General features: G+C 47.4%; 1 protein-coding gene across 1 annotated transcript in view; it reads right to left on the minus strand.

The window, feature by feature from the left end:
* Nucleotides 1-19,506, minus strand: part of Ift43 (intraflagellar transport 43) — a 79,770-nt gene that overhangs the window by 18,568 nt on the left and 41,696 nt on the right. Inside the window, exons 4-5 of the mRNA XM_076848075.1 lie at nt 6,771-6,803; nt 6,070-6,116 (exon numbers count right to left, since the gene is read on the minus strand). Coding sequence (XP_076704190.1) covers nt 6,070-6,116; nt 6,771-6,803 — 80 coding nt within the window. The remainder of the gene's footprint in view (nt 1-6,069; nt 6,117-6,770; nt 6,804-19,506) is intronic.

Genomic DNA, 19,506 nt, shown 5'->3' on the forward strand with positions numbered 1-19,506 from the left:
GGGAGGCCATGCTTCTCTTTTCTCTGAGGCACCAGGGGCTTGGAAGGAAGAGTGTGCCTTCCCCAGGGAAGAATGAGCTGCGTGTACCAAGGGTGAAGCCAGGAGCCTGCATGCCGAGAAGTGCATCTAGAGGGACATGGCTCCCGAGAGTTCACCATGAGAGACGGAAAGAAAGGAGTGAGGCTCTCTCCTCGCCAGACCAGAAGCTCCCAGAGGACAGGGCTGCTGGCTTTCCTCAATGACACCTCCAGGTCTGCTGGTGGAAGGGGACCATGGAGGAGGAAGGAGACTCGACCTCTGGTCTTGATTTCTCCTTTGGGATTCCTTACCCATCACCACCCCCACTAACTGTAAGAAATGATCAGTCCCCTCCCAGGTCCTTGCACTGACAACCTCGAAGAACCTGGATGTGACTTTTATTAAGAGAGCCAGCAGGTTTCCTTCCAGGTGTCCAAAGAGCTATTTAATGTCTCCGCTGAGTGAGTGTCCATGGATGATTCAGGGAAATCTCGCCTGGAGTCTCCTCACCCACCGGATATTCCAAGTTCAAGGGAGCAGCCTTCACCAGCCAACCAAGTAATTCTCCGAGCAAAGATAATTCTAGAAACTAGTTATTTGTAACATATGATTCTTACTGCATAATGGATTCTAAACATTCACAGAGAGTGAAATGGACTAAGTCGAGTGTGAAGTGTAACATATGAACTGAGTTTCCATTAAAGGACCCAAGCATGACTGCATGGAAAACAGATTCATGCTGGAGAAGAGGCATCCCTCCAGGAGGGAAGAGCACGTGCGCTCTCTGACAAGGAAGGGTTTCATGCTTCAAGCCTCCAGGGCCCAAATAAAGGCCGAATCATAAATTTCATGTTGCAAGTTTATGAAGGGGGGAAAAAATACTAGAGGTGTTCTCTGAAAATAGGCATCTTTCTTTTTTCCTTCCTTAGTGAAATTGTTATTAAGTACCCCATCAATCACTTGAGGCACTCTATATTATAAATCTGGAAACTGACATCAGTACAAATTAACTCATGGAATAAGACACCGGAAGCCGCTTTGAGGGTCCCAGCATCTATTACAGAGACTAAGAATGAGGGCTCTGGGGTTTAAGATCCACCTCCAAATCCTGGTGCTGCCTTTAACTAGTTGTGTGACCTTAGAAAAAGTAATCTTTATCTTAGTTTGCTCATCTTCGAAATGGAGATAATGAATACTTAATATGTCTACCGACAGGTGAACATACTATGGTATGTCCATACAATGGAATACTACTCAGCAATAAAAACGAACAGGCTAACAATATACTACAACAATGAGGATGCATTTCAGAATCATTATGCTAAGTGAAAAAATCCAGGCACAGATGTATGTATACTTATGCTTTCACTTACATAAAATTACAGAAAATGAAAATATTCTGATAAAAAAACACATCAGTAGTGGTCTGAGACCAGGGGCAGAAGAGGGATGGTCAGGGGCATGAGGAAATTTTGTCTTATGGCGGAGGGTGATGGGAATGTTCTGTATGTTGATGGCAGTGGTGGCTATACAGGACATGTATATCATCAAAACTCAAATTATATACTTTGAATGGATACAGGTTACTATATATAAATAAGATATCGACAAAGATGATTTAAAAAAAATTCCCATGGATTTGTTTTGAGAATGAAACAAGAGAAAACATAAAATGCTAGGCCTGGCAGTTGGCACAAAAGTGCTTGGTAATACCTGATGATGGTAATGCTGGGGGACACTGAGGTCCACCAGCAAGTGTTCTCTTGGGCGTCAGAAGACCAGAGTCTCTCTGAGTCCCACTATATTGTATAATAATCTGCAAGCCTCTATTTCTTAACATGTGGAATGGCAGGTTTGGCCAAGAGGGCCTACAGAGTTCCCTGCAGCACAACAATTTGCTTTTACAGAGACATCTGTCATGGCAGCCCACACAACTTCTATTTTAATATTTATTTTTAAATTTTCGGCTGACACAACATCTTTGTATGTGGTGCTAGGGATCGAACCCGGGCCGCACGCATGCCAGGCGAGTGTGCTACCGCTTGAGCCACATCCCCAGCCCCCACACAACTTCTAATAGCATGCATTTACCACGTGGGCAAACGGCAGCATTAAGAAAGTTTTGCTGTGACGTTTAAAGGTCACTCCTTGAAATGTACCATTTGCTATGATGATAAAAGTGGAGAAAGTAGGATTTCCGAAGTCCTTTCCAGGGAGTTGGAAAGACAGAATATGGGAAAGCTGACTAGCCCTCCAACAGGACAGTGAATTTAATTGTTTTCCTTTGGAAGTTTTGGCTGAAGAACTCTTAAAATCTTTCTCCTGAGATGTAATGTTTTCTTCCCTACATCACAAGTCTCTTGGTATTTTGACAAATACACAAGCAACTGAGGACTGAAGCTGTCTTCTTGGGAGAAGACCCACTGCAGGAAACAGCCGACTTGCAGTATGCTCACTCCTATGCGCCATGCCAGACTGGTCTGATCCTCGTGCTATGAACTATCTGCCTTCATCACCATTTCCCTCTCCCTCGTTCAAATCTGAGACTCCAGAACTATTATTCTAGCATTATAAATTTTCTCACATGCTGCTCCTTAACCTCCTAACACTTTTATTTTGGGGATGAGGATTGAACTCAGGGCCACTCGACCACTGAGCCACATCCCCAGCCCTATTTTGTATTTTATTTAGAGACAGGGTCTCACTGAGCTGCTTAGCACCTTGCTTTTGCTGAAACTGGCTTTGAACTCATAATCCTCCTGCCTCAGCCTCCCAAGCTGCTGGGATTATAGGCATGCTCGACCACGCCCGGCTGGCTAACACTTTTATTAACATCTAGTGAAGGCCCTGTTTCCTTGAGTCCTTGGCACATTTTCCCAGTCACCTCACTGTCCTGTGCAATTCATGGCTGAAGCAGCTGACAATCTGTGAGGACAGTAAGATCAAAAGCAGGGCCAATCACTGAGCTGCCAGTTCAGGGCTGGCAGGACATCCCAGGTACAGGTCTGGGAAAACAGACTTCAAAAACAGAAATGCAAGGTGTCTTAGTTACCAGGGTCACTGGGAATTATTAGGGATAAAGTCTGGCAGCTGAAAGGAGATTAGTGGCTAAAGCTAAAGGAGGAAGATCTAGCAAAAAGGAATGAGCTTGTCAATAGGAGATACTGGAAAGCAAAGAAAACCATGGAGGAATGACGAGAGCATGCTCAGGAGCTCTCGCTGCTCCACAGGTAGGCTGCCCGTCTCACCTCTAGTGCTGACTCTCCACCTTGGAACCCCTTTGGGATGAGATGAGGTAGAAATACTTTTTCACATGACCCCTATACTCTCCAGTGCTCAGTCCTGATGTTCAGGGGCACCACAGCAAGCAGGTTGCAATCGTGCCAAATACTCACCTGGGCAGCTTAGCTAACTTAATTCAGTTCTCTGGCCCCAGTTACAGTTTGACTTGAACATGGCTGGGGAAGAGAAGACTGGGAAGCTGTGCAGAGGAAAAGCTTCAGGATCCAGACTGTCTGTAGGTAAGCCATGCCTTTGTAAGGTGAAAGCCCACAGGCTGGACAAAGAATTAGCACCAGGAAAATGTGAGCTGAACAATCCCCAGAGCTCATATGGGACTGCAAGAGGCTCAGCTCCATCCAGCCAGAGGCGAGAGACCTTGGTGAAGAACCAGGCACTCAGCAGAGACCCCTTAGTGTCTCAGTGTTTAGGGCTAACTCCAGACCTGCCCTATCAGGCTCCAAGACAATTCTCAAAATGAAGAGATACATTAACTGCCTACCAAAATAAATAGGTCAGTCATTCAAGAAAGACTCAGAATCCAGCCACTCAACATATGAACATCCACAATGTCCAGAATCCAGTCAAACACTACTGTGTGAAGAAGCAGAAAAATATGACTTATAATCAGAAGAAAAATCAATTAATAGAAACAGGCTCAGAAAATATAGAGATAATGGAATTAGCAGCAAAATGATGTGAAAACAGCTACTATAAAGCCTATCATCAAGCATAAAGAAAACCAGCCAAGAGGGTGGCGCAGGCCTGTAATCCCAACTACTCAGAAAGCTATGGCAGGAGGATCCCAAGTTCAAGGCCAGGCTGAAGAACTTAATGAGACCCTATTTCAAAATAAAAATAAAAAGGGCTGGGGATGTATCTTAGTGGTAGAGTGGTTCTAAGTTTATTTGCCAGTAACCACTCCTCAAAAGGAATAAATGAAGTTTCTAGAGCTGAAAAGTCTATTAGAAATAACAAATTCACTGAATGGGCTATTTTTTTTTTTTTTTTTTTGGTGCTTGGGGATTTGAACTCAGGGCCTCATGGATGCCAGGCAAGCACTTTACCACTGAGCCACATCCCCAGTCCCTGAATGGGCTATTTTAATAGTTGATTGGACATTAAAAAAAAAAATCACAAAAAAGAAAAGAGCAGTTACACAGCAAGAGAACCATCCAAACAGAAGAAAAGGGAAAACTAGACTGAAGAACAAACAAATAACAGAAAAACCACTGCCTAGATGACAACAGTGTGGACAAACATAACTAGAGTCTCAGAAGGAGTAGAAGAAAAAACATACATAAAGAAATAAATACTGGTGGGGCTGGGGCTGGGGCTCAGTGGTGGAGCACTTGCCTAGCATGTGTGAGGCACTGCGTTCGATTCTCAGCACCACTTACAAATAAGTAAATAAAGGTCCTTCAACAATTAATAAAAATATTTTTAAAATTTTTAAAAAGAAAGAAATAGTGGTTAAATTTTTTTTTCTGAATTTGATGAAGATTATAAATCCACAGACTCCAGAAGTTTAAGTATGATGAAGACATACACAAAAGAACTACATTGCACAGAGGGGAACAAAGACAAGAAAGACTACTGACGTCTCACCAGAAAGAATGTGGGACCAAAGACAATGAAGTAACTAAAGTGCTAAAAGAAAAAAAAAATCATTAGCCTAGAGTTCTGTGTCTGGTGTAAAGGAAAGACACTTTCAGGCAGGGAGACAGGGCTGCTGAGGACCTGCTCCACCAAAAAGGATCAAGTTTTGAAGGAAATGGACGCCAGGGAGGAACCAGGATCTCCACAAAGGAGTGAGAAATATGAAAACGGTAAATAAGTAAGGTTTTTTTAAAATTATTTTTTATAGTCCTGGGGCTCAAACCCAGGGCCTTATGCATGCAAGGCAAGCACTCTACCAACTGAGCTATAGCCCCAACCCAATATGCAGGCATTTAAAAAAGCTTTAGTAATTTTAGGTTCCAAACATAAGCTCCCCTATAGTAGGTTGCTTTTAGAGAGTCACACAGGCTACATCTCTTCCCTTGAGTCCTGAACACAAGCTGATGCAGAGCCACAACCGCTGGCCTTTCTAGTCTTTATTTGTCCTTCATTTCCATAGTCAGTATTAACCGACTACTATGTGTCAGTACTGCAGATGCCAAGTGAATAAGTCAGAGTGTCTGCCATCAAGGAGCTTAGTGCCTGGGGCAGATGACGGGGAGGGGGCAACCAAGTCAACAAAGAGTCAGAGTGGGACCTCCTAAGTGTACTCAAATCCTAGCAGCGCTGTGACCTCAGGCACTCTCTTGGTGCCTCAGTTCCCATCACTGTGAGATGGGGATGACAATGGTACTCTCCATCTGAAGAGTTGTGGTGAGGTTCAATGTTGTAACCTACAAACTGTCAGAACTGGCAGTGCTGGTGCCTGGTGCACACTGAGCACCCAGGAAGGTCTAGCTATTGTCGTTACGGTGGAGGTTTGCCAAGGAGGCTGTGGGGGCACAGAGGACATCTGAGAGAGAGGATAGGATGGAAAGGGAAGACATTCCAGAGGAGGCGACACTTGGCTAGGTTTTCAAGGACAAGCAAGGTCAGCGGATAACGATGGGGGTAAGGTACTCCGAGCAGAGGCAAGATGATTAACAAGGCATGGCGATGGGACTCTGTGCATGAGGAGACCACTGCACACGAGTTCAGCAAGGCTGCGGTCCAAGAAATGCCCAGGGCTCTGCACCCTCTCTACATGCCCAACTTCCTGCAAGGTCATCTTACCTCCTCCGTCATCCATTCCATCCAGGCTGTGCCGTCTGAGGCGGTGGCTGCCCCCAAAAAAAGAAGAAAAAGAGAGAAGATGATGAGTTTTAAACCCCAAAAGGAACTACCCATTTTTTACTGCAGCCACTTTTCTCTTAGGTGGCGATGTCCCTACGCCAGCTTTCATCCCCCATCGTGGTCAGACCTAACTGGGCAACTGGCTCTGCCATGTATAGTTCCACGGCCTGCCCTATACTCCACTCTGAAGGCCATCCTCACGCACCGTGACATGAATGCTCCCCTGCCCCTGGAGATGTGACATTGGTGGCCTTGCTTTTACAGTCACATTTATCTAGAAACTTCTTTTTCTTTTTGAGGTAAGTCTGAGGAGAAGGTAAGGCTTAGCAAGCTGGCATTGCTTCTGCCTGTTTCTGTCAAGCCTAGGTCAGCATCCTGAGATGAGCACACAGCAATTCTGAGACACTCGGTGGGAGAGATGATGTGGGCACCGATGCCAGAGTCCAGACCGTCAGCCATGGAGGCAGCACTGTCCAAGCCCTTGACCCAGTATGCATGAGACCAGCCCCGGTCCACAGCCAGATTTGTGCTATCTTATTTTTAAATGCTGTGTTCACCACAGGCTGAAGATATAATGACCACCAGGGCTGTGCTGTTGACAAAGGTCACCAGAGGATGCCATAGGAAAACTGGACACATACTCTTCTATCTCTTCTGAAGCCTTCCTCCCAAACCTGCAAAACAGAAGATGAGGTTTCTGAGAACACACGAGTCTCATATTTGGGGTAATGTTCTGGGAAAAGGTTTCAAAGGTGGGGACAAGTTAGTATATCACAGTGCTTTAATTATCTGATTCCTCTTTTTTTTTTTTTTTTTTTTTTGCCTTATGCTGGGGATTGGACCCACTGGGCCACACTCACAGCCCTTCTTATTTTGAAACAGGGTCTCTCTGAGTTGCTGAGGCTGGCCTTGAACTTGTGATCCTCCCTCATTGAGTAGCTGGGATTCCACCTGTGTACCACCACACCTAGTTATCCAATTCCTCTTTCTAGACCAGCCCTATAATCAGCACAAGCAAACCACAGATGCTACAGCGCCTTGTTACCGCTTTGTTCCAGCATAACTACAAGTGAAACTGGCATGATTAAGAGCAGGTTCAACAAGGACCTTATAAGAAACCTAAATGAACACAAATGATATGGCACCCTCCTTTCAATAGTAACTGTCCCACTGAAAAATCAAAGTGTTTTCTTAGACTGAGGCTCTGGGTCTTATTTGAAGGTGGTAGTTGTCAGCATGTAGAGCTTCTTGGGGGCAGAAGTTCAGCCTGTAGGCTCGGCCACTGGTTATCTGAGTCCTCCACCCAAGGAGTGCCCCCATGACATTCCACGAGGAATAGGCTGCATGGTTGACACACACTCAGTGGCACAGGAACCATCTGGGGACACTGTTAGACATGACTACTGGTCCAGCAGTGGGACATCCCTGAATCAGCTGGTTTGGAGGGGAAGAGCCTAGGACTATGCATTTTTTTGAAAAAAGTTCAGGTAATTCTAATCTAAGGAGGTACTTCTGACACTGTGCAAAACCCTGACCTAAAGCCCTCTAACTGTGGCTGGCAAATTACTGATGATGATAAAGCCAGGTGCTGTGGGCACGGTGATGACATTTTTAGTCTAAAAATTCCTACAATAAGAGTTGTGTGTTGTTTAAATGAATTTTTGGGCCAGAAATCTAGCATGGCAAGCCAGGGTTCAAAGAGGTGGTGGCCATGTCCCTAGAGCCCAGAGGCAGGATGCATGAGAAAGCCCTTGACAGGGTGGGACCACGGACCTCACCAGGAAGGGCTGTCCTGAAGCCAACCACCAGGTGTAAATGATTCTCCCTGAGAGTCTAGCCATAATTTCATTTTTATTAAAAAAAAAAGCCAAAATAAAATATATGCTAAGCCTGAGTTTAAAATAGAGTAACTTCCATGAAATATAGACTACATCAAGTGGACTATTTAGGAAAAAAAAAAAAGGATGGTTGACACCAGGAGGGAGGAAAGAGTTGGGGGTTGCAGAGAGACCTCCCAGGCTGCAGCTTTTGGCTCTGGAGGGCAGAAGAGGGGCCCGGTGGCTAGGGTAGAGGGAGGCAGAACAGAGAGGGCAGCGGCGAGCAGGCTGTACCAGAGGCCGTGGGCATTGCCCCTATTGCTGGGTGACATGGGATATTCTAAGGCAGGATGCATGAACATGAGACACCATGCAGATTGTCGGTGTATTCACATTTTTCACAAAATGCCTGTTCTAGTCAGAGGACCATTGAGCCAACGCTCCGAGCCCCCACGGCCACCTTCTGTGTGGGAGGACGAAGTCATCCTAGTTCCTGTCATGCCTAGAACCACTGCCTCTAACCATCCTCAAGTCAAACTCGCTAACCCTACTGTTCAAATGAGCCGCTGTTCAAATGACTTGGCCAACATGCCACGAATGGTGGAAATGCCTGAATGAAGAGGGGTAAGAGGAAAACAGGTGACGGAGGCGAGGCAGATGAGACCCACCCTCACTTTGTACATAAGGGACATACTCGGCTGTGACTACCTTCAGGAGCGTGGCTGAATTGTTCCTTTCCTAAGCAATGTGCTTGGAAAAAGCAATGGCGGTTTTGTCTGAAGGAAACAGTAATAATGACAGTGAATCCTTGGGGGGAGTCTCACTAACTGCCACTTATCCACCCAACACCCAAGAAGGGGGGTGAGTTTAATATTCACCTTAATTGCCAGAGAGCCCACATCCTGTTTTCTCCCCCTCTAGAGGGAGCCCAAGGACTCTACCCAGACAGGAAGGAGGGAGCTCAAAAGGAGTCTTCAGGCACCTGGGGTTGTGGCTCAGGGGTAGAGCGCTTGCCTAGCATGCGTGAGGATCCCCGGCACTGCATTAAAAAAAAAAAAAAGTATTATATCCATCTACAACTAAAAAAATATTTTAAAAAAAGGAGTTATCAGGAATGGGCAGCAGGGCATCTCTTAGGTGGCGTGCTCTGTCTCTGCCAGAAATAACAGGTTTGGGTACTTCCTCCTTGTGGACAGGGAGCCTAATAGGATGGAGCCCCCTGCCTCTGATCCTCAACACAGATGGAAACTGGCCACTTCTGGACTTTACCCAGTGTGTACGAGAGTTTGGTTTGTTCATTGTTTTTATTTGTTTATTGTTTTGTTTTGTTTTAACATAAATTTGTTGCCCAAATGGGGAGATTTTCTTCATGAAAGTCCAGATTTCTGCTAACGCTGGTCCCTACCTAGGGCGCCCTCCCACGAAGCCTAGGACTAGCTCCGCAGCACTGAGTCTTGCTGCTGGTTCTCTCACAAGAGGCAGTACTGCAAACAGGATAAGCTTTTTGTTTTTCGTTTTACTCACAACCTAATATAATAGGATGTATTTTTAATTATTGGTGACAGGTTAAAAACAACAATTAATGGCCGGGCGCATGGCTCATGCCTGTAATCCCAGCAGCTCGGGAGACTGAGGCAGGAGGATCATGGGTTCAAAGCCAGCTTGGCCATGGGGAGGCGCCAAGCAACTCAGTGAGACCCCGTCTCTAAATAAAATATAACATTGGGCTAGGGATATGGCTCGGTGGCAAGTGCCCCTGGGTTCAATCCCTGGTACACCAGCCCCCCTCCCCTCAAAAACACCAAGCAAACAAACAAAAACCTAAACCAGCCTGCCGGGGGGAGCAGAGAGGGGTTTGGTGCTGATGTTCTGCTCCCCACAGAGGCTGAGGTAGGAGAACTGTGGATTCTGGGTCACCTCCTCACAGATGTACTCTTCCCCAACTTGAGGGAACTGGTGCTGTCACTGAGGCCCGTGAGGCCTGGCGGCGGCAAGCAGTCTGTGGAGTGCAGGCCTGGGCTTCCTGTCCATTACTGCCCCCAGGACCTCGTGCCTGGCTGCCTAGAAGTGGCTACTAATGCTAGTAAGACCACCCCACAGAGATGGAGCACTGCTACAGACCCTTAGACTCCACGTCTAGGACACCACAGTTGAGCTGTGAAACACAAGTGCAGCAGGATTCAGCAGAACCCTTTACACCCAGGGACCCTGGGCGCCGCGGAGGGGGGCTTCACCCAAATCACAGAGCTAGTTAGTGACGAGGCTGAAACCAGACTCCCGACTTTCCCTCTAGGTCCCAAACACGTTGCCCCCAGCTTTTTCAAAAGTGGATCCCGCCTGATTTTCCAGTGTCCCCCGGCACCCAGACATCTGTCTGGATTGACTGCAGCCACTCCCTTCTTGACTCCCAGAAGGCAACAGAAGGCTGTGACAACGGAAAGCTGGAGTCCTTTAAGCAGGTAGCTCTAAACAGAATCACACCTGGGGAGCTTCTTCAATGAACATGTGCTAACCACCCCCGCCCCACAGTAATTTCCAGAAATAGGCCCCAGGCACGACTGTGAGACTCTCTGCCCTAACCTTATTTCAGATAGGAGGCTGAAAGCTCCAGTTGCTAAGCAGCAATCGGAAACCTACCTGCCCCCTCCTTCTGAGCCGCCTACTTTCTTTCCCCAGAAGTGTTAATGAACTTGGACATGGCCTGAAGGCTGAGGTGAGGAGGGAACAGCCAGAGCCCCCAAGTGGTCATGGAGGGAAGGAAGCCTCTGTTCCTGGATGCCGTCCTGAGATGCACACAGAAGCCCACAGTGCTCACACCAAAGCACAGGAGTTCTCCCCATGGTGGACCACGGCAATTCACACCTGATTAGAGATGCGCGTTCACTATGCAGAATGTGTGGCAGGAAGGTTGCTGAACCAGCACTTTGAAAAGTTAATTAAGTGCCAGGTTTCTTTTTAAGAGCTCCTCCATCACTTGCTGATCGCTGTGGCCATTTTGCAGAGTGAGGCCTCACCTCTGGACACCGGGGGTAAACCTCCTCCCTCATCTCCACCCACTAGTTGCCTTCCTCCTGTGAGGGAGGCACCCTCCTGGTCAGTGGCCTGGCAAAGGGAAGTCATAGCCACCTCTGTGTGGTCCTTTCCAAACTGCCAAAAACACTCAGCCACAAAGCCACCCCGTGCTTTAAACATTGGCTGCTCGAGCAGAGGTGCTTAAGGGTGAGGGGTGGTCCTTCTGTAGAGCCCTGTCCCTCAGCTCAGCACTCAGCCAGCCCCTTCCTTCTTTTCACCCCCATTTCTCTTTCTTTGGCTTGATGCAGTTACTCGCTCTTAATTTTTAGGAAAACCCACTCCCAGGCTGCAGCCGGCCTCACCACAAACCTGCCAGAGAAGGAAGACGGTCAAGCACTGGGCTAAGTGATGTTATTTATACGTTCCGTGGTTGGCATAGTTTACGTCACACACAGTATTACACATGGCGTTTCTGAATGGTCACATTATCTTATTTAATCTGCTCTGTTTTACAGGTGAGGAGACTGGGGTTCAGCGAAGTCAACTTGCCCAAGGTTACTTACCTAGCAGGCAGCAGCAGGCCAGCCCCGCTCTCTGAGTTGAAAGCCCAGTGTTTAACCCCCACCTGACGGAGGCAGGCCAGCGGCTCCACCAACCAAAATGCTCCCTCTAGACTCTACTTCCATTCCATCAATATTTTTCTCTAATGGGGACACAATTTCAACTTACATAGGGATACAGCTTTGTCAGGCCTCATAATACAGTAGTTAACGCTGGTTTAATTATTCTGTGTGATTTATTATGTACGTTATTATTTATAACATGACACCCTGAGTTATGGCAAAAAAAGAGATCATGTCTGTAAGTCACCTTCCCCTCCATGTTCCCTCCTTCTTGCATTTCTTATGCTTAAATGCAATCTCTTTCCTTGGTACTCAGTGACTACACTGACATCCATTTGGTTGGATGAGGACAAGCTTGTCCCAATGGTGTATCCCATGACCACAGCCCCACGGGGCCCAGTAGACTTCTGTGTGCATGCGTGTGTGTGCGTGTGCGTGCGTGTGTGTGTGTTTTTTACTGGGAATAATCCCAGGGGCAGTCTACCAGTGAGCTACAGCCCCAGCCCTTTTGATTATTTATTTGAGACAGAGTCTTGCTAAGTTGCTGAGGTTACCTTGAACTTGTAATCCTCCTGCCTCAGCCTCCCAAGTAGCTGGGATCACAGGTGTGCACCATTGTGCCTGGATTCTGGTGGACTCCTGAATCTCAGGGTTCCGTTCTGGGGCTCAACGGTAAGGATGTGAAAAAATCCTCCCCTCCTGTGGAGTCTGCCCTTGTCACCCCCTTGCTGTGAGGGGTCTGTCCTGATCATCATGATCAAGAGTCCACACAAGTAGTCATGACCCCAACTGCAGGGACCCCACTAGCTTCTGGGGGAGAGGCCCTGAAGCACCCCAGATCCCTCGAGTGCTACCACCTGGGTCATGTGCCAGAGGCTGAAAGGCAGTGCTAACGCAGACATCAACTCAGGTGAAATGTTCCTCTGGTGTCTAATGGAACACTGCAGAGATCTAAATGGAGATAAAGTACCATGGCTCAGAGGACAGCCGGGATGCTATCTTTATGCAGCATGACAATGTTCAGTGGTTAATTAGACACCGTTAACCTATTTTAGCAGGGGACATAACTGGGATAAATGGGGGGAAGTGTCCTTGAAGCCTTTTAATACCCACGGCACATAATGGACCCTAGACTCACCTTCCTGCTGCAAGACGGAACCAGCTTCGGATAGACCGAGTGCCAGATCTCTGACTGCCCAGGGGACCGCCCTCCTGGGCCCACTCCTCAGAGCTGCCGCCTCTGATCTCAGGGGAAATGTGAAGGGTTTGGACAAATGGTGACAACTACAACCTGTTGCAGGCAAGAAACCTAAAGCCAACACAGGGCACTCACATGGCTCCATTGTGAAAAGAAGACATTCTACAGCCAGGGGCCAAATTCATAAGGAAAAGCTGGCAAGGGCAGTATCAGAAATAAGATCAACCACTAAGCTGGCACCAAAGCTACTTCACATTTTAAAAACATATCACTCCTCTGGAGGAAAGAGAGATCAAAATGTCATTTTCTTGCAAAGTTTTCTCCCCTCATGATTAAAAAATGACCAATAAAAATTGCTCCTAAACCATGTTGAGATAAATTTTATCCAGGCCTAAGACAGAGAAGACAGTCCCAGATCACATCCCTTAGCAAACCCCAAAACAAGGATCTTAATAATTTGTGTGACCCACCAAACAAGCCTTTGCAAGGAAAACAAGAAGAGGTACCTGATACTGTAATGGTGGCTACGCTACCCCTTCAGAGTCAGCTTGTAAACTGGATGCTCGGGGACCCTTAGCTCTAAAGGTCCCCCACTCATACAGTGCTGGTGAAAAGCCAGCTGTTTCTCATGAACTGAGGTTTTCTTGGCCAACAGAGTCCTTCTCATTCAAACCTCTCCTGAAAGCTAAAGTGCTCACCCTTTCCCCCTCAGTTCCTAGTTCTTGCCATTTATCTGTTTATTATCTAAAATGTATTTTCTCCTTTCTTTAATGACAAACAAGAATTCCCTAGCACCCAAATTTTGGCACTCCAGGGTTTTAGGACACAGTGGGCCACATTTAGCTCCTGATGGCATAGTTCATCAATAAGGTATCTGGTAAAGAAATGAGAACCCATGTCTGCATCCTGAATGTAGACCGCCAAAGCCTGCCCTCCTGAAGGGATAGTGAATTACAAGGCAATTTCTGGGTGAAGTCTGCCCCCTGCTGGGTAGATTAAAAATAACATCTTTGTTTTGATTCAAACAATATCAGGAAAAAAGGTTGAAATATAAGAAACCGTTTCAGTAGCTAAAAACAGTAATGGGACCATATAAAAATTGCACATACACACGCTATCAGAGAAAAGTAGCAGAGAGAGAGAGAGAGAAAAGAGAGACAGTGCTCTAGACTTTACTTATCTCGAGTGAACATTATTTTATTCAGGAAATAGTTATTGAATTGCTAATTATGTCTCAGGCACAAATAGGAGGTGTGGGAATTGAGGATTTTTGCTTAGGACATTATAATCTGGTGGGAGAAAAAAACATTATAGAAATAACACTAATACCTCCATAAGCACACAAACTGCAGGGTCTAAATGACAACTACCACCATTCAAACTGCAGCTGCTAGAGTGGAAATGGGAGACTTGGATTCAATAAGGGACCTGAAGAAAGCCCCACAGCAGCGGGATGCAGAGCTGGAACTAGACATTAGGTTCACAGCTAAGCGTGGCACATGCCTGTAATCCCATCAGCTCCAAAGGCTGAGGCAGGAGGATCACAAGTTTGAAGCCAGTCGCAGCAACTTAGCAAGGCCCTCAGCAACTTAGTAAAACACTGTCTCAAAATAAAAAATAAGAATGGCTGGGGATGTAGCTCAGTGGTTAAGCGCCCCTGGGTTCAATGCCTAGTACAAAAAGAAAAGAAACTAAGGTCCACACATACCCCTTGGTTTGTGCTGCTGCCCCTGGTTCTACTATGCCCCTAACTTACCAGGACAAGTGAGGCCAGTGTTAGCAAGATGTCGTGGGTTCCAGAGGACACTAGCCTCTCCAGTTGGCTGATCTGGGGAGGCTTGTAAGAAAAGCTCCAGAAAGGAAGGAAACTACCTGAACAAAGGTCAGAGGCACGAAGGGGCCAGGTGTGCTCAAGCAGCAACAGGGGACCCTGGTGTGGCCAAACACAGGCACGGTGGGGGCTGGGTAAGATGCTGACTCACATGAGATGCTGCTGCATCTCAACTGTAAATATAAACATTGATCAGGAATCGGGAGGGAGCTGCACAGCTAGGAATTAATCTTCAATGGATTCTTTTTCCCCCAGTTCAAGTCACTGAAGCCAACATACAAAAAGAGATTTCAATAAATAACATGCAACTCATACGTGAACTTCACTCAGCTTGTTACTCTGCAGTGTAAAAGCAGCACAAGAGTTAAGTGGAAGAAGTTGTGTGCCCCACCCCCCAGACCCCTAAACAACAGGAGGCAAAGCAGCGGACAGCTGCTACAGGACACCATGGCTCAAACATCTGCTGTACTCAAGTGCCACCTTCAGGGATTCCACTCCAGTTGTGGCCTTTCTGCACCTACTTCCTTTTACTTTAGTAAATATATTTAAAAGAAATTTTCTTGAGGGCAGGTAGACATGAGATTTAACCCAGAGATGTTCTACTGCTGAGCCACATCCCCAGCCCTTTTCAGTTATTTTGAGACAGGATCTCCTTAAGTTGCCCAGGCTGGCCTTGAACTTGTGATCCCCTTGATTTAGTCTCTTGAGTCGCTGGGATTACAGGAAGTGTCACAAATGACACCTGGTTTCAATTCATTTTCAATTGCTGGATAAATGGGTCTTTTACTTGGAGAGAATTTTCTGCTCACTATCTGAGAAACCTGTGAAGACTTCTTCCTAGGTAGATTTCTTTCCCCTCTGTTGTTTTCTCTGCTCCTCTTTTATAACCTTCCCCGCCACTAAAGCTGCAAATACACTAAAATAGCCCAAGGGATGAGGTACGCAAAGAGGAAGCACTTGTGCTACTGGGAGACACATGCTAGGCCAGGGATCAGCCAGGGCCGTGGGGTGCCTCCTGAAGGCTTATGGTCCCTGCTGGTGAATTTCTGGTAAATAGAATGAAGGACACTCTGGCACTTCTAAACATGGCCTCTTGCATAATGACCACGGTGACACCAGGAGACAATGGCACTGCCATTGTAACCAGCTCTGGTCAGGACAGCAAGGGTCAAAAAGTAAACTCACTCAAAAACCCGCTAGGTCAGACAAAACTCAGAACTGTGAGGGGCCTTCCTCCATTTCATGTGCATATTAAACCTACGATGCCCACGTTGCTGCTGCTTATATTAAAACTGCTTTCAGTTATTTCTCGATAAAGGACTAAAAAGAAAAGGAAAGAAGTAGGTGTGATGTTCACAGATGCATTTTATTTTTGAGAGCGCGGATCCGTCAAAGGGAGAACAAGGAGATCATTCTGTCGGGAGAATTTTAACCAATGGCGGGCGCCTCTCGTCCTCCCCTCCTGGTCTCTGGCTGCTCACGCTGCAAGGCAGCCGTCCCCCTCAGCACAGGCAGCTGGCTCAGGGGACACAACTTTTTTCCTTGAAAGTTTTTCTGTTCAATCAGATGCTTCATATGATCAACATCTCATTTCTGTGAGGGTCCCAGAGGATCGCAGTAAAGACGCTTCTATTCTAACAGCCTCGCTCTTGCACAAACAGTACGGTGCACGGCCGTTCCGTGCACTTGAGATGAATGGCCCAGCTCTCGAGGTCTGTGAAGGGGCAGGGATGTGGGATGCGAGGCGCACGCCACTCTACTAATTAGTTGTGTGACCTTGGGCAGCGGGGCAAGGTGACATTTAAGGGCCGGTTCTAACTCTTAAGATTCTATGATTCGGAGTTAGTAAACCTCCCCAGGCCTCATTCCTCCCTCTGCAGAGGGGGCTGGACTCCGACACTGCTCAGGTCTCTGCCCAGCTCTGAATGATCACCAATCCTGCCCCGACCCCACCCCGCCTGTTCCCTTTTCTGACAGCCCCCTAGAAGCTCCCTCCCCTCACTGGTTTATCCTGCCCTAAAATTTCAGTCAAGCCAGGACAATATGCTGGTCTGAGCTCTCCAAGTCCATGTGGTGGTGGTGGTGGTGGGAAACAGGGAGGAACGAGAAGGTGAAAGGAAGCCCTCTTTCCTTTTTCTTTTTTTGGTATCAGGAATTGAACCAGGGTTGGGGGGGGGTTAACAACTGAGCCACTTCCACAGCACCCTCACCCATATATATTTTATTTTGAGACAAGAGTCTTGCCAAGTGGCTTAGGGCCTCGATAAGTTGCTGAGGCTGGCTTTGAACTTGCGAACCTCCTGCCTCAGCCTCAGGTGGGATTATAGGCATGTGCCACGATGCCCAGCTCTTCTTCCTTTTTGAATAGCTTTAGGGACAACAAAGTTAACTTGAACTCTCCTCCTGATTAGGAACTTAAGGCCTTTCATTCCCAGCCCATCCTCTTCTTTCTTAGTTATGGCTGAAACTTGCTATAACTTTCCCAAGTGCATGAAGAAATCCTGCTTTCCTGACTCCTCTCCCAAACTGCTCACATGCTCCTGACATTCCCACTGTTTCTTCCTACTTAATGTGACTCCAGTTCCCTTTCCTGCCAAATAGCTGGGAAGAGGGCACCTGCTAAACCCTCCAGGCCTCCAGACACAGGCAGCTCAAAACCAACTTGCCCGTCCTCTGGGTCAGGGGGACTCAAACTACCTCAGCGTAAGTCCAGGGTCGGCTGGCCAAGGTGCTTGTGCCCAGCTCTGCTCTAACGGGCTGACACCAGTGGTTCTGAAGTGAGAGGATGCTGTGGTTTGATGGCCACGTTTCCTCCAGGATTAATGATGAAATAAATTAGGTCATGAGGGCAGAGGGCTCAGTGTCTTATAAAACAGCGGAGGGAACTCAGGAGGTCCTTTTGCCCTGTCTTCCTCCATGACACAGCAATGAGGCACGATCTGAGAAGCAGAGAACAGTTCTCACCATACCACAAATCCACTGCTGCCTCACCCTGCCCTTCCCAGCCTCCAGAACTGTGAGAAGGCAATTTCTATGACTCATCTGGGGTTGTGGCTCAGTGGTGGAGTGTTCGCCTAGCACACGTGACACTGGTTTGAGCCTCAGCACCACGTAAAAATTAAATAAAGATTGGGTGTCCACCTACAACTAAAAAAAAAAAAAAAAAAAATCCCCCGATCTGTTGTACTGTTATAGCAGTATGAACACTCCAACACAGAGGGTCTAGGGTCAAATCAGTTCCACCATTTCCTAGCTGAGCTCGTGGGCAAGTCACTTAAACTTTGCAAGACTGGTGAGAGGACCCATAATGAACTTCACAAGTTTTATTCTAAGAATCAAATTAGTTAATTCAGGCAAAGCATTGAACAGTGTGCTGTTGGTGTCACCTGATGATGGAGAAATGTTCTGAGAGATGCGTCCTCAGGCAGCTTCGTCACTGGGGAACAGCACAGTGTGCTTACACCAACTGAGTCAGCTCTGAAGTTACTAGGTGATATGACCTTCTAGGACCACTGTTGTACACAAGGTCTGTTGCTGACCCAATGTCAATGGTGTGGTACTTGGCACGCAGGAAGTGCTCTGCAAACTGGAGCTGCCGCTGCCATTACCCTCATCAGATCATCAGTTTATATTTCCTGTGCTTGAGCTGCTATCTTTCTCCATGATCATAACTGAAGACCAGCCCCAGACAGATGCTGGTGAGGTGTGTCAGCAGGTCTCCCTCGTACCTGTTGTCTCCAGGGACCACCATTCCCCTGGCTTCAACACGCTACAGCTACTCCTTGCTGAACCTCCCTGAGCACCGTCGGTCACATGCCAGCAGCCTGCCCTCGCCACCTGCCAGCTCCCGCCTACAGACTCTTGTGGGCACGCGACACCTTCTGCCAGCTCCTGAAGCCTTGCCACAAGCAGCCACTGTTTCAACAGAAAAATCAACTGGACCCCTCTCAGTTTTCCATCCCCTGCTTTACTGTTTCTGCCTCTTGGGTCCCTTCCTTCACTTCAGCTACTTCTGTTTCATCCCTTTTTAAAAGGCAGCTTTTCTGGCATTCAGATTCTTTCTGAAGGATTCTCCACTTCTAGAAAGATTCCAGAATTAGGTGAAATTGCTCCTGTGCTTGTCAGCACAACAAACCCTCCATGTCACAAGACACAGTAGTTACTGTAGGACAGCACCGTCCAGGGACTTCTGAATCTTAGCTTGATGGCGTCAGATCACAAAAAATAGTTTGCCACTTAGCCCAAAGTCATCTTCCTGCCCTTTTATTCAAACCCCAATTTTGCTTGGGGTGATGATGAACCCAACTAAAAATATTCCATTCCCTTGCCTCTCGCATTGCGGGGGGCATATGCTCTATTTCTGACCAATGAGAAAGAGGCAGCAGCCCCTCGAGCGCATGCCTGTCTCCCTCACTGACAAAAGCCAGATGCTTTCCAAGGGGGTGTCCTTCTCTTTCACCTCCAAGTCACTCTCCCTTTTGTCTCCTGGAAAACGGGGTGAGTCCTAGAGGGGCAGCAGTCAGCTTGCAATCATGAGGTCTGTGCATGACAAAAGCCACACACCAAGGACAGTGGGGCCAAAAGATGAAAGAGCTGGGTCCCTGCTGCCTGCAGGGCTGCCACTCCAGCCCTGGTCTTCTGAGCCCTGGTCTTCTGGTTCTGATGCCTTCTGTGTAAGCCTCTGCTGATGGGGTCTGGGGCCTGCAGAAGACACAACCCCACTACACAGCTCATCTGGTGGCAGATGAGAACCCCTCTCATCAAGCAGGAACAGGCAGCTTGAGAACATCAATCCCAAGCAAGCACCACGGGCTAACCTTAATGCAGCTCTCTGCAGAGAAACCAGCAGTTTGAAATGGGCACCAGGGAGTGCAACTCTCAGGATACGGCTGAGAT

Source organism: Callospermophilus lateralis, chromosome 3 (genome assembly GCF_048772815.1).
Source record: "Callospermophilus lateralis isolate mCalLat2 chromosome 3, mCalLat2.hap1, whole genome shotgun sequence".
Classification (NCBI taxonomy): Eukaryota; Metazoa; Chordata; class Mammalia; order Rodentia; family Sciuridae; genus Callospermophilus; species Callospermophilus lateralis.